This window comes from Manis javanica, chromosome 11 (genome assembly GCF_040802235.1).
Source record: "Manis javanica isolate MJ-LG chromosome 11, MJ_LKY, whole genome shotgun sequence".
Taxonomy (NCBI): domain Eukaryota; kingdom Metazoa; phylum Chordata; class Mammalia; order Pholidota; family Manidae; genus Manis; species Manis javanica.
In genome coordinates, this window is record NC_133166.1 from 32,963,222 (window position 1) to 32,978,491 (window position 15,270).

Genomic DNA, 15,270 nt, shown 5'->3' on the forward strand with positions numbered 1-15,270 from the left:
TTGGGCTTTTGACATCTTAACCAGGAGGGTTTGGGGGTGTGTTCTGCCAACTGGCATCAGGGGTAGGTGGAACGGGGAGGATCTTGTTCAGGACAGGGCGGGACCCACTCAGGTCTGCTTAGCTTTAGCTTGCACAACTGGAGGGTCAAAGTTGCCCTTCACCACAATGGGAGAGGCTGTGGGTGCCCAGGGTTGGGGAGAGACAAAGGTGAGGAGTTCCATTTGGACACAAGTTTGCTGTGTCCACTAAACATCCACGTGGAATGCCAGTTAGCAGTGGTGTAGAGAAGTCTATCTAGCCTTAGGGGAAATGTCCAGAATGGAGCTATTAAATGTGAGAGTCATGTTGTCCTGGGTTATTTAAAGCCGGGAGAGTGGCTGAGATCATCAAGGCTGTGAGTATAGATGAGAAGAGGTTCAAAGACTGAGCCCTGAGGCCTTCCAGCGTTATCAAGTCTGGGGGAAAAGGCGGAACCAGAGAAGGCAACAGAGAGGAGCCAGTCCTGAGGAGGAGAGGGCCCTGCGGTGGTGTCCTGGAGGCTGGGAGGAGAGCTGTTTCTAGAAGGAAGGAGTGAGCAGCTGGGTCACATGCCGCTGATGTGGCAAGATGAGAACTGAGCAGTTACCACTGGGTTTATCAGCATGTTGGACAATTGCAATTGTGACAACAGCCGTTTAGAGGATGGTGGGCCTGGGGTGGGCCCTCTGAACATTCAGGACCCTCCTTTGGAATTAAATGGAATGACATGTGAGTTTGTTCCCCACACATGAGAGCTGTGCTCTAAATGCTGGGGTGCCTGGTGGGCTCTGTGGTGGGAATCCTACAGCGGCACAGAGGGCCAGAAGGTCAGTGTTGGAGTGTGGGAGTAGACCCGAGGCCTGCTGCCCTTCCCTGCAACAGCCTGCCCCCTGCCGCTGGAGGAGCAGTGCCCTGCCGAGGGGCACTCCCCCATTCATTCCACCATCTCTCTAGACCCTCTTCTCTTTCTCAGCAGATGAGCCGACCTCCCCCAAGAAACCCAAGAGTGTCCCAGAACCAGATCCCGGTGATGTGGAATGTGGAGCCACCCCTTCCTTGCCCTCCGAGTGGACCTCAGTGAGGATCAGCCCTGGGGAGGACGTGGTGGGGCAGGATGTGACAGCCGTGTGTGTCTTGGTCACCAGCAGTGACAGCAGGTATGCCCAGGCTGCCACAGGGTCCCCCCGCCCCACTCAAGCTAGCGGAAGTAGCAAAGGCAGACACACCTGTGCATCTGACTGGGCTGTCCAGAGGTGGTCCTCTCTTCTGGCTGAGTTGGAGCCAGAGACTCAAGCAGCTGCTCTGCCTTGCTGCTCTTCTGCATGTGGCCTTTATAACCACCCACATGTGGGACTCTTGGCTAAAGAGGTACTCAACTCACATCCAGAAATCTGCGTCCTTATATCCCCATCTCCAGGGAGACCTGCCGTTGGTAGTGCTCACAGTGCACACCCAGCCCCTGGGGCCACCCACGGCCCCAGGGGGAGCACAATGTGGGTGCAGCAGGACCCTGGGGAAAGAGGCGGGCTGGACTGTTGGAGAGTAAACATATCTATTCACTAAGATGTCACTGCCTGCAGGTTGTGTGCGCTCCCCTGCCCCCCACCCCCCGGTGGGGGAGAGGGCACTGTCCCCACTGCCTAGGACAGCCCACTTCCGCTTCTCTGCCACCTGAGTTCCTGCCAGGCATTTAAAGCCCAGGTTAATACTGACCCTCCCAACCCCACCCCAACCTGGTAGTCTTTTCTGTCCCCCCATCCAGTCCCATGGGAGGTAAACAGTATTTAAATGCCCAGAGTTTTAGGATCAGCTCCCTAATGAAAGCCCATTTTACCCCAGACAGCTTAGGAGTCAGGCTTAGGGCCAGGTGAGGTGGGAGGCCCAGCCTTCACACAAACTCTTCAGCTGGGTTCTCCTGCTCAGATCCCCGCCTGCCTCTGTTTGCTAAGGTTGCCGCACAGTACCACCCACTGGGTGGCTTGGACAACAGAGACCGATTTCCTCGATTTCCTCGCAGTTCTGGCGGCTGGGTGTCAGCAGGGCTCCTCCCTCCTGAGGGCTGTGAGGGAGGATCCGTTCCAGGCCCCTCTCCTCAGCTGCTAGGCGGCTGTCTTCATGTTCACATGGCTTTTCCTTCTGTGCCTGTGTCCAAATTTCCTCTTTTTTTACGGATGCAGTCATGTTACGATTAAGGCCCACCCTAATGGTCTCATTTTAACTTAATTACCTCTTAAAGACCCTCTGTCTAAATGCAGTCACATTCTGACATACCAGAGGTTAGGACTTGGTGTGAATTTGGGGGGATCTGGTTCAGCCTATAACAAAGCCTGAGGCTGGGCACTGGGCACTGAGCCCCAGGGTCTGCTGGGGACAGTGATGGGCAGTGGTGGCACAGGGCTCCTCGTTCACCCACCATCTTCTTCCTCCTCCCAGCTCTGATGCAGAGTCAGAAGGCGGTGGCCGCCAACCCTACAGTGCAGGGCCCTGTGAGGAGAGACGCTGGCAGCCGGAACCCCCGCGCCTACTGAAGCCCCTCTCCCCACACAGCTCCCTCAGAGGAGCCCTGACAGGGGTGGTCTCTCCACAGTGCCTGGAGAAACCCAGAGCTGTGCATGGTGAGCAGAAAGCCTGCCTGAGCAGGAGACATGGGGAGGGAGCAGAGTATTTCTGGCCAGTTTTTCCTCAAGAGGGACCAGGTAACAGTAGGGAGAGCCCTTCGGCTCAGAGGCCATGGGGCTACGACCTTTGGAGGCTGAAGTACAAGTGGGGATTAGGGCACTGGACCCAGGCCCAGCCTCCTTCTCCATGAAAAGCTTTGGAATCTCAAGTGGGAAGGTGGCAGAGAGGTCTGGCCAGCTGCTGTGTGTCACAGGCAGGCAGAGATAAGGGGGCCCAAGGACCCTCTTGCCTGTAGCAGTCTTCTCTATGAATATCTCCCCTGGGGCCCCTCTGGCATTCCACAGCCCACAGGGAAGGGAGGTGGGCTCAGCTGCTGTTGGAGCATGGGCAGCCCTGGGCAGCTGTTTCCCTGGGCCACCTGGGAACTGCACAGGACCATTGCCAAGGGCTTGTGGAATGTGCCAAAACTGTACCTACACAGTAATAAATTCACTTTTCCTGAGTACTTGTAATAGCCAGGGCTTTTACCATACATGGCCCCTTTCATCCCTAAGACAAGTCTGTGAGTTCCATGAAGCCCATTTGACAGAAAAGCAAACGGACAGAGTTTTCTAAGGTCTCACAGCTAGTGAGCAGCGTGGCCCTCTGCTGGGTGCCTTCACTCCCTAAGCAGTCGTCTTTAGTAGCCCAGCTTGTCTTAATAAAGTGACCCTGAGTTGAGTGTTTTGATTCAGTCAGCAGCAACTTGTGACCTCCTGGTGGGAAGAACCAGGCTAACGGGAACCTGCCACCATCAGGACCAAAAGCCTAGGCTGCCTGGGGAGAGCCGGGGCTCAACTTGTCCTGCACTTCCCTCTGGTGGTTGAGGGTAGAATTTCCGCCGGAACCTGGGACTGTTCTCCCAAGTGAATGGTTTCCTTGAAGACTAGGGCTGGCGCCTGAATCCTGGAGACTCTGAATCTACCCTCCCATGTGAGCCTTTTTTCAAAAAGGACAAATTGTCATAAAATCAGTTTGCTAAGTGCTATTTGTACTGCCGTACAGAAATGCTTAGCACATGCGGTGAACAGATGGCTGGTCTGCCCCTGTCTGCTTACTGCTTGGTCTAGGCAGGGCCCTCCGTCTCCCTGGTCACTAGCCTTCTCATTTATGGATACAAAGCTTGCCTACGTTTTAACCCTTCCTTCCATTTCTCCTCTCTCCTTAATTGCCTGGCCATTTTAGCCAACTTATAAGAAAAACATAAAACGAAATTGTGTGTATGTGTGTGTGTATGTATGAAACGTAAAGATAAAGCCTCAGATCAGAGTTAACAAACCACTTCAGAAGGTATAGACCCCCAGAGAGGCACACCATAATCCTAAACACTTGCTCCAGAGGAATCATAAATTTGATTCTGAGTTTTCTGGCAGCCAGAGTTAAAAAAGGAACACAGACAATTATTATTGTCATTGTTCACCAACAAAAAGTATATTGGTTTCTAGCAGGTTTTGGATCTGGTACCACTTTTCCTAATGCTTCACTCTATAGAAAATTTCTAGCTCTTGTCAAGTAGATGATATCGAGAGGTCTATTAGATCATGTCTTTAACAATGACTGTGCAGAAAATACAGCCATTTTTCCTGAGGCTTTTTAAGGCAGCATCCCTTGCTGGCAGGTGAGAGCGTGACAACAAAACATGACTCAGCAAGAGCAGTTCTCCCAGGGGATAGGGTTGGGTCAAGAGAACAAGGCAGTGTGGCCAAAGCATTTCATTTCTGACAGTCCAGCTTAATTCCAGAATAAATACAGAGTAGACACAGAAGTGGATAGACCCCCCTGGCTTTCCAATAATCTTCTATTGATTCCGTTTTCCTCCATCAAGGTTTTGATCCTTGCTAGGCGGACCATATTATAAGGTTAAAATGTCTGGCAGAATCTAAGCTGTATGTTTTGTGTTGCTGGTTATGGTGAGTCCATCACTGTAACTCAGGGTTGACATCATGTTATGGTGCTTCACTAATCATAATTTTTACCTGGATAAATGATTCAGAGCTGAGCTGAGAGTGCTGGACAAGACCAGGAATTGCTTTAAAAAGACTTCTGGTTTGTACACTCCTGTTCACAGCATTGTTCACAATCATCAAAAGGAGCAACAGTCCAAAGGTCCATCAGCAGGTGAATGCATAAACAAATTGTGCTATATTCACACGACAGAATGTTATTCAGCCTTAATAAGGAATGAAATTATGATACACACTATAACATGGATGAACCTTGAAGTCTTTATGCTCAATGAAATAAGCCAAACACAAAAGGACAAATATTATATGATTCTACTTCTATAAGGTGCCTAGAATAATCAAAGTCATAGAGACAGAAAGCAGAAGAGTGGTTGCCCAGGGGTGGGGAGAATGGGGAGTGATCCATTAATGGGTACAGAGTTTCAGTTTGGGTTAAGGAAAAGGTTCTGGAGATGGATGGTACTGACAGTGGTGAAACTATAAATGTACTTAATGCCATTGCGCTCTACACTGAAAAATGGTTGAAATAGTCATTTTTATGTTATGTATATTTTACTGTATATAACATTATTATATATTATATATTACATATTTCTGAATAGGAAACAGTAATATTCCCCTGAAACACCTAGTTCCGTAGTTCTTAAAAATCTTGCTTGAAAGACAGATTTCTAGGTTCAGAGACTCAGATTCAGTGGGTCGAGAATGGGGCCAAGTATCTGCGTTTCATATAAGCGCTCCATCTGCTTCCGTGCAGAAAGGCCATGTCCTATACTTTGGAAACTGTAGAAGAGCAGTACCAAGGGGGCGTGCCTGGATGAATTAGTTGTAAAACACATGTCTGAGCAACTGAAAGAATCAGGCTAGTGCACTGGGTTCCTGGATATAAACCAATCAGAGTGAGGAGGGCAATCTGCCCTTCAATTATTCTGGTTTAAAAAACTGGTATTGATCCTTTTTTCCTGGCAATAATTTGATAGCAGGATGGTCCATTGACTAGGGAGGGCAGTACTAGTTTGTAACAATAAAATCATATCAATACCATATAGCAAAATACTTAGCCTCTTACTCCTTCTGCAGTGGGTCATACACTAAGATATCCAAAAATGCTCCCTTAAAATAAATATAAATCAAATATAAACTAAAAAGAACCAGACTTGTTTTATGCTGTTCAAAATTACTAGATCAAATCATTATTACCCACCCTACTGTTCCTATTGGGGTAAAAATGTGTGCCTGTGTGCCCTATAAACACCAATGAGGGAAAATCTCCCATGAATGTTAGCTATTTCTAGTATGTTCCATCTCACAAAATTAAAAGCAGAGGGGAAGCAATAAGAGCTTTAAACAACCTTCCATGTTTCTTGAGCAATTTCTCCATTAGGTGATGAGGTTGTAGTTGTGCTTGAGGCCTGCTTGCTCCTTGTGCAGAACATTCAGCCGGAAAACCCCAGCCTGTACTTGGTGAGAGAAAATGGCCCTAAACTGTCGGTTCATCCTGTAATTGGGAGATGGGGAGACTGTGCCCTGCACCATTCAGACAGGCTCCCCGTGAAACCCAGGGACTTGGCTATGACAGCAGGCCTGTGGGGCTGGGCACCTACCAGACAGAGTATGCTCAGAGCGTCCCTAAAAGGGGTAAGGGAGGGAGTGGTCCCAAGGGTCCAAGTAGCCAAAGGATCTTGTCCTGAGGAAAGGAAGCCCTTAAGTGGGGCTGACAGCTGCACTCCATAGCCTGGCTGGTACGAGCTGGCATCCAGCTCTGAGCACCCACAGGGGTGGAACCCGGGACTTTCTACAGAGAGACAGAGGGCTGCTTGGCTTCTGAGGACCACATTCAAGCCTTCCCTCCCCCATTCTCCCACACCTACATCACCCCTGTGGGCTTCTTTCCTCCCACACCTCCTCATGTCCTCCGTGTGAGCATTCAGGCATGCATTACTCCCTTCCTTTCTCTGGGCTATGATGGAACCACCACAGGGACATGGAGCCTGAGGCTGAATCTGAGGGCCCAGTGTGGGCATGGGGTACATTTGCATTCCACTGCCCACCCTCATGCCCTACATGGCCAAGACCCACTTTCTTCTGCATGTGATGTTCATTTTGCTCAGCTAAGTCTCAAGGCTCAGCTGGGGACTGGGTCTTCAGTCTACAATTCACAGTTCCCAAAGGTTTTGGGGGACTCTGAGGGGAAAGATCAGAGAGCATAGAGCTTTCTATAGCTTCCAAACTTCAATGAGAGCAGTTCTGGTTTACCTATTACATGTATGGGATATTGATGTGAGGCTTCAATTTTGAAGAACTACTCTGCTAAAAACAAGTGTGTGTGCATACATGCATGTATAGGCATGTATATACACATGTGTGTGTATATACATACATGCAGGCATATGCTTATTAATAATGGGTAAGTTAGACTGATGGATAATTTGAGGCATCTTAAAGGGAGCAGTACCTGTCCCCTTAGTAGGATTTCAATAAAGATTTAATGAAGGAGGAAAGGAAAGTCAGAGATGTGTGTTGTAGGGGCAGGGAGGTGTAGTCTCAGGAAAGAAAGGGGCTCAGTCGATTATGATCATTAGTCTATTAACTTTTGTTAAACCAGTGAAAATGTATTTATTTTGGTAAACAGAAGAAAATTCCCTATTTATTCTGCACATTTAACAGATTCTTCTTCCCTGCCCCTTCCTTTTTTCTACCACAGCTCTGCAACGGGCCAATGGCTCCCAGTCTCCAACTCCCAGCAAATACCAGAGCTGGAGAAGAAAATTCCAGTCGAGTGAGTCATGAGCTCTGTGGGGGTGGGAGTGGGCAGTGTTTTCTGGTTAATTCTCAGGGGCAGCTGTTCTCATTCCTTGCATGTCCTCTCTGACCTGGCCGCCTGGATATGAGGGGCAAGGAAAGAAATGTAAGGTTGACTGTTTCTGCTGCTGACTAGGGGAAGCATTTTCCAAAGCATTTGGGACCCGCCCTTCCCCCCCAGCCCCCTACTGTGGAATCATGGAGCCTTGGAGCTCTGTACCTGGAAAGGGCCTCAGCAATCTGGCTCCAAGTTTTTAGAAACACAGATGAAGAAACTGAGGCTCTATACGTTTTGACTCTGTCCACTGGAGTTGGGCGAAAGACATCAGCCTGATGACCTCCTGCCCCACTCCCATACCCCCGCCCCCACCCCACCCCCACTCTCACACACCAGTAAAGGAAGCCCCACTCCCAGGAGCAGAGCTGGGTGAGAACTAGGGCTGCTGCCGACGCCAGGGCAGCAGGCTCCCACTAGGGGGCGCAGTGACCACGTGCACAGTTGCACAGCATCCCAAGGTTGGCAGTGTTGCTGGAGCTGCAAAAGTTACAGAACAGGGATTCCCTCCCTGATCCTGAGGTAGGGACAGGGACTCATCCGATTCCAAGTCCATCGCTGCCCCCACATTCCCTCCCTGGACCTCGCTTTAGGAGAGGTGGACCCAGGAAAGCATTGGGTTAGTTAGACAAGGGTTTCTAAATAAACCATTGTTGCAGTTGGAACAGAACGCCGGTTTAGTTGACTCCCTCTTTCTGAGTCAATGCTGACTCCTGACCAGTGAGTCATTCTCCTGGCAGCACCCCCATATTTAAGCACCCCCCCTCACTCGGGTCAGGTTGGGACAATGATGCCTCTGGAGAAGGCTGAGGGCTGCACACCTGGGCAGGCCACTTCACCTGAGGACAGCCTATAATGACTCTTGAATCACCTTGCAGTCCCAGGCAGTGAGAAGAAGGGGAAGGAGGGAGTTAACATTTACCGAAGGCCTGGGCCAGGCCTTTCTACACATCACCTCATTAACTCTCCTGCCCAGCCTCTCCCCAAGTCTCAGGAACTCTGCTTCTCTGGGTGGGTCTGTCTGGGTGCAGATTCCACTCAATGCTTCCAGCCAACTTTACTGAGTATCCCCAGTGCAAGGGGCTCAGCTGTGCCTCCACAAGTTCCCAGTCTGAGGTGAGAGCAGGAGGTCTGGTGGGGGCCCATCACAGCAGGATTGAGGATGCTGGAGGAGGCACAGAAGAGAGGGGGCTGCTAACTGGAGGCATGGTTTCTGGGGTGGGGCTGGGAACCTCAACTGTGCCTAGTTATCCTAGGATTATCAGGTGTTGATTCTCAAGTGCATTTAAAAGCTGGTTTGAGAACAGGTCTTGAGTTCAAATCATTTCTATGGACTTACCACCTAGCCTGGGCCTGGCCCAGAAGAAGCACCCAGTCCTTGATGAGTGAATGAGTGAATGAATGAATGAACAAACGAATGAACCAGAAGCAGGCTGGACTCGAGTGCAGGAACAATTGAAGCAAATGGGTTCAGCCTGTGCAGGCTGCCGCCCCTAGAGGGCACTCCGAGACTTTGGGAAGGTTTGCGTGTTGCCTCAGCTCCAAACTGCGGGAAGCTGCATCCTGGAGCCCCAGTCTTTGTGAAAAATCCCCAGATCCATCTGTGTGGCCATCTTCATTTTTCCCAAGAAGAAGCCCCAGTGGGCAAGACTGATCCTGTAGCAGGAGCAGCACTTGGTGCACCATCTCTGTGCACTCGCTGCCCCATCAAGTCTGGGTCTGGTTCTAGTCCCAGGTGGGAGAACACTGGGGGCTGTGCAGCTGCCCTTATCACCTGCTCCAAACTGACCATATTCACCAGAATGATCTTTTGGATCAAGGGGAAAGGCCACCATTGCCAGAGGGCCAGAGAAGAGGCAGCTGAGTCAGAGTGGGCAGGGAGGCTGTAATCCAGGTCCTGGTCTGCCCAAAGCCCCCTTTGCATAAAGACCGAAGGGCCAGCAGCACTACGACTGAGGCCCCTGGAGAGGGCAGGGAAGCCCTGGCTGGACCGTGCCAAGGTTTCAAGGAAAAGAAGAAAGGGCCAGCACAGTTGGTGAATGATGGGTTCCTGGGTCCATGGGTAAAGAAATCCTGGCCAGGGTGGGTATGCAGCCCCTGGAACAGGTCAGCAATTCAGCAGTGTCTTTACTGGACACCTTTGTGTGCCTGGGGGAAGGGAATGGAAGGGAACTAATATTTAGCTGGCATGTAGCATTTCCTTTGCGCCCTGACTGGCACCTCTTTATCTCATTTTATCCCTCAGACTTCCCATGGAGCAGGACAAACTTCCCTTAGGAAACTGAGGGGTTAAGTATCTATCTTGCTCAGTGTCAGGGAGCAGGTGCGGGAGTGGATGTGAAGGATGTGGGTCTCCAGGCTCCCTTTTGCCCTCCTCTTAGGGAACCCAGGGACACTACGGGTGTTCCGTTTCGCCCTCTCCTCAAGCCTTCACCAAGTTCTCCTGAAAATGGCGTGTGAAGAACATGTGTGGGAATTAGCTGGGGAGGGAGTGGGACTAGAGAGGAGAGGAAGGGGAATCGGTTCGGGTCACGGCCTTGTGCACCCCAAAGCTCTCCTGTTGGTCTTGGCTCTGAAGGTGCCCCTGGCTCCGTGTCAGGAGCTTTCCAGAGAGCTCCTTGGGGGAACACAAAGGCAGTCTGTGGAGCTGTGGGGACGTTGGGACTGTTCAGGAGCTTGACTCAGAAGGGGGCAGAGGAGAATGAGGGGGCAAGGAAGAGGAGGACAAGGAATCTGGCAGGAATTTGGCAAGCTGAGGACAGGAAGCAAAGCAACAACTGACTCACAGCTTTTTCCTTTTTAGGTTCGAACCATCTAATTGTGGGCTGGATGGGGGTTTGGGTGACAGGCGGGCCAGCCGCCTCCCCCACGTCAGCTTCTGGCAGCTTCTTCCTGCCACCCTCAGATTGCTCCCCAGTCACCTTTCCCTGGGAAGCGTTCAGGATGGCTTCGCTTTGGGAGCTTGCTGACTGCATGCGTGTGGTGGTTGTCTTTTCAGAGCCCGGGTCTGGGACATGGGCTCTCCCGGGTTTGCATTTGTATATGAGGAAAGCAGGGCAGAATAATGAAAGAAAAAACCCTGCAGCATTCCCCTTTGCACACACGGGTCTTGAAGAAACTCTTCTCGGGGTGGGGCTGGGGTTTGGCTTGGTCTGGGTGGGTCCCAGAGCAGGAGCCTCTCCTTCAAAGCTTTGGGGAAACCGAGGATGGGGGCATATGTTGATTTAGGAAGTGAGCTAAAATCTGAAGGCTGGATACCTTGGAGGTAAATTGGAATGGGCCAACTGAGTGGGCAGAAGCAGGGAGTCTGACAAGAGTGGGTAGGTAGAGACTCTGGTCCTGAGATGTCTCTGGGGAGCAGCCTTCCTAGGCTGGGAGGGCACGGAGTGAACAACTCTGAAAGGTAGCATGGCATTTTCTGAATCTCGCTGAAAACAGATTACTGAAATGGTCCAACATGGAAATAAACGCTTGAGATTTCAGGCTTAAGGTTACTAGGAGTTGTGTGGATGCACGTGTGTGTGTGCATTCTCTCATGAGAGAGATTGAGAATGAGACTGCTCTTACAGGCTACACCTGTCAGAATTCTACTGAAACTCAACTAATTGATTTCAGCTCCCACAGTTCAGAATTAGGCTCGCCCTCCAGGCCCTGGGCACACTCCTTTCTCATGTTGCTCTGAGCGTGTACACTGCATCTCGTTTGTTCCCGGACCAACAGGGGCTTGGCACAGACCCCACTCCATATGCTTCTGGTGATTTGATACTCATTATGACCTCCGTCAATCTCATCTGAGCCCGTTTATTAGCAGTGCCTGCCTGTCCTGTCTGTGCCCACAGCTAATGGCCCACCTTCATGTGGGCAGAGGCCTCAGATGGTTTATTGACTAAGTGATTTAACACAGCCCCAGCCCCCAAACACGATGGCTTTCAGAGTAACTTTAGAGGTACATGTGCCTTTCCAAGAAACACCCTGGAGACTCGCCATCCCACTTCTCAGGAACATTCTCACGAGTGAGACACAGTGGCTCTCAGACTTTTCACCCCCGCACCTCAGGAGCCTGCCAGTCCTACGCCCCTTCCTCTAAGTCCCAAGCTGTGGGCACTAGGGCCTCTGAATCAGTCTCTGATTATCTTCCTCCTTCTGACTCTATAGAGTTGGAGCTTCATTTAAAACCTCTTCTTTTCATGAAAAAATAAGGTAATGACAGCCCTGTAATGGACAGTGTGTTCTTCCCACAGTAGATTTGATGCCAGTGAGTAACAAAAGAACTATGTCGCCTCCAAAGGAACCTTCTCCTCTTTGTCCTTCCTCATCATCTCCTTCATCTTCCCTGTCATCTTCTTCAGCTAGTGTCCCGGGGAATGCTTGGGATGGTTCCTCTCAGCCCCAGGTAAGTACCCCTTGAGGCCCTGTGCAATTGTTAGGAAAGTGAGCTGCATATGCTCCAGTCTACTTCCACACTCAATTCTGGATTCCTACCACTGTTAGGTTACCCCAAGTGCAAAGCCAGGGCCAAAGAAATGCTCTGTTAAGAGTCTACCTGGGCCTCCCTTACTGGTCCTGCTCTTTCTCAGCCAGCCTCGAGGGCACAGCCCTGCACTTAGCAAACTTTCTGGGCAGGACTGTGGGGTGCAGAGCTGCCAGGACATATGCTCTGTCCTTGAGGACCTTGCAGCTGAAGGCGGGCAGACCCAGAAGTGAGGGTGCCTTTGGTAGCACCTGAGAACCTTGAAAGCTGCATTTCCCATGAATAGAAAATGACATAGCTGAGATATGAGGGGTTGGACTCCTTCCTTCAATCTGAGCTTATCAAGCCGCTACTACCTGCTAGCCCACTTTCTGGGATCTGGGAAGGCAAAAAAGGTGCATGCCCTTGTTAAACTCCTGTCCCATGGCCTGCCTCTTGGGCACCAGAGCTCTTGCCAGGGCGCAGCCACTCCTTCTGGAGTTTACCCATGTCCTTCCTTTGCCAATGGCCAAATTCCTACATGCTAGAAATGGATACTTTCTCAGTGGTGTGAGGCAATGAGTCAGGTTTAGAAGGGTCATTGAAAGGTCCTAAAGGCCATCCTTCTGCCCCCACACCAGAAAGGTAACTTCTCTTCTTACTTAATAGTCTCCCAGCAAGAAGCTCTGGTTTATTGGTTGAAGGAACAGACCTCTAGATGGAATGTTCCCCTTAGAAGGCACTGTGGCCAGTCAGCCACAGGATATCTGTTGCCACTACAGAGGCCAAGCCAGCCGTACCTCACTGGCCCTGGGATTTATCAGTGCTTTTGCTTTCCTGTCTGGCCTCCTACCCAGCTAATCCAAGACCCAGAAAAGCCTTTGATCAGTGTTGATACAGGGACTCCAGGCAGATTCCAAGGCAGCCACTTAGGATGAAGAGCAGCCCTTTGAAATCATCCTAGGCAGAATTCTTTTTGACTTTGGGTCCAAGATCTAGAGAGAGGAGGGAGGGGCTCTGGACTGAGATTTGCCTTCCCCATATGAATACATGCTGGGGGTTTCTAAATAGCTGCTGTGTTTTGCTCATTCCCTCTAGGTGACAGCCCACAACCTGCCCTCCCAGGTCTCCAGGGGCCGTTTCAGCCCTGCCACTCCCATCTTTCTGAGGCGAGCCCGAGCCCAAGGAGCACCCAAGGAAATCCCTCTGTTCCTGCCTCAGAGCCAGGTGCTGGAGCAGGCAGAATACTGCCTCGTGAGCCCCAGTGAGGATGGCCTTGCCAGCCCTGAGCCACTCAGCCCTGCAGAGGTGGCTTCTGATGGGGGTCAGGAAGCAGAGTCTCCTCTTGCAGACAACAGAAGCATCCACAGAGGCCCACGCCCCAGGGGAAGGAAGGACGGGTGCTTGCCAGACCAAGCACTGTCTCCCAGGGCTGGAGGGGACCCAGGAGAGGGGAGTCCCAGGCCCAGGAGGGCAGAGGAGGCTGGGTCAGAGTGGGCAGAGGGGAAGAAGTCAGGCTTAAAGAAGGTAGTCCTCACACAGGAGCAGAAGACCTGGTTGCTGAATTGGAAGGATTCCAACCCTGAGAGTTTACGCCTGGAAGCTGGGGTGCAACTTCCCCCAAAAAGTGCTGAGAATGGTAGAAGAGGCCATGTGCTGAAACCAGTACGCCCTCTGTTGCTCCCTTGGTCCGTGAAGGAGCTGGTGCCAGCCCAGAGTAGGGCTCAGGAGAAGACAGGAACCGCGGCTGAACAGGCTCCAGAGGAGCGAAGCATGGCTCCACCCAAGTCCCCGCCCAAGTCCCCACTGCGTCTTATAGCAAACGCCATCCGAAGGTCCCTAGAACCCCTCCTCCCCACCTCCCCAGGCGGGAAGAAAGCCTGGGCCAAGCCAGATTCAAAGCCTCTGCCCACCTGCCAGCCACAAGCTTGCACTCGCTTTTGCGGCCTTGGGAAACCCAGTTCCAACAAAGACTGGGACCCGAGGTCCCCAGGGAAAGACATGGCGAGCAAGGCCTCAGTCGTCTTCTCCCTGGGCCCCCAGACTGCCAGGGCCTCCCAGCCTTCAGACCTTAGCCCTCCTGACCCTGCCTTCCGCACCCATAGTTTGCCCAACCGGCCATCCAAGATGTTTCCTGCCCTTGTGTCCCCTCCCCGCCACAAGATTGAAGATGTTCCCACACTCCTTGAGAAAGTGAGTTTGCAAGAGACCTCGGATACTTCTTGGGTTCCCAAAAGAAGAATCTCAGTCTTTTCTTCCCTGAGACTCAAAGACAAGTCTTTTGAGAGTTTCCTACAAGAATCTAGACAAAAAAAAGATCTCCAGGATCTTGTCAGCACCCCTGAGGGGAAGGGTCTGCCTGTGGACAATGTCCAGGCCCTAGAGAAGCTGGTGCAGCCTCTCAGTCTCACCTGCCTGGGGCAGAGGATCCATCCTCCTTCTGAGCGAGACATGAGTAAGTGGGTCTTTCCTACCAAAATGTACAGTTCAGGTGGGGCAGTTCATTTTCCCTATTAGATTAATAAACATATCTTTCACTTTGTTTTGCTTCTCAGATTAAGTTCTGAGAAAAGTACGAAAACTTGACTTTGACAATTTTGAAAAAATATGAAAAAATTAAATTTAAAATTCTGTTATAGAAGGTTTTGAAAGAGACAACCATAATTTGCCACCTTCCTGCTCATTGCCCATATGTGAGCATTTTTTTTTACAAAGTTGTGCAAACAACTTTGGATCTTTTCAAAATCAACATTGTACTACAGGTATTGTGCCAGTTACCACATAGTCTGCATAACTGTGATTTAATGGCTGTAGAATATTATATCTAGTGGAGATGTTATCATTGAATGAACTGTTTTTTTATTGTTTAACTTATAGATATATATACATATATAAATTACATTTATGAATATATTTCTATATTATATATGGTATTGAATGTTTTTATGCAGATAGATTTTTCTTTCCTTTGAATAATTTTTTTAGGATAGGTTCCAAGAAATGGGATTACTGCATTAAAGATGTGAATATTTTTAAGTTTCCTAATTTATACTGACAAATTATTTTTTAACAGTATGAGTAAAGGAGACATAGAATCTCTTTGTGTTAATTCTTACAACTACATGTTGTAAATTTCAATTAAAACAAGCTAAAGGTACCCATTTTCCACTGCTAATATATGAGAGAATTTTTTTTAACACACATCACCTGTATTATATTTTTTCAATGTTGCTATCTTACTGTAAAAAAGTATTAAACTTGTATTTTTTTATTACTAGCTTGAACACATTTATATATATCTGGTTGCCAATTGAACCTCAGG

At 50.1% G+C, this 15,270-nt stretch overlaps 1 protein-coding gene across 15 annotated transcripts in view; it reads left to right on the forward strand.

The window, feature by feature from the left end:
- MICAL2 (microtubule associated monooxygenase, calponin and LIM domain containing 2) overlaps nucleotides 1–15,270 on the forward strand; it is a 223,832-nt gene that overhangs the window by 158,227 nt on the left and 50,335 nt on the right. For 11 of the 15 annotated variants that reach the window (XM_073216210.1, XM_073216209.1, XM_037026311.2 and 8 more), the window contains 5 exons: nucleotides 993–1,176; nucleotides 2,453–2,634; nucleotides 7,346–7,420; nucleotides 11,740–11,891; nucleotides 13,047–14,403. In XM_073216210.1, coding sequence (XP_073072311.1) covers nucleotides 993–1,176; nucleotides 2,453–2,634; nucleotides 7,346–7,420; nucleotides 11,740–11,891; nucleotides 13,047–14,403 — 1,950 coding nt within the window. The remainder of the gene's footprint in view (nucleotides 1–992; nucleotides 1,177–2,452; nucleotides 2,635–7,345; nucleotides 7,421–11,739; nucleotides 11,892–13,046; nucleotides 14,404–15,270) is intronic. The other 4 variants (XM_073216211.1, XM_073216212.1, XM_073216208.1 and 1 more) reach the window with 3 other exon arrangements.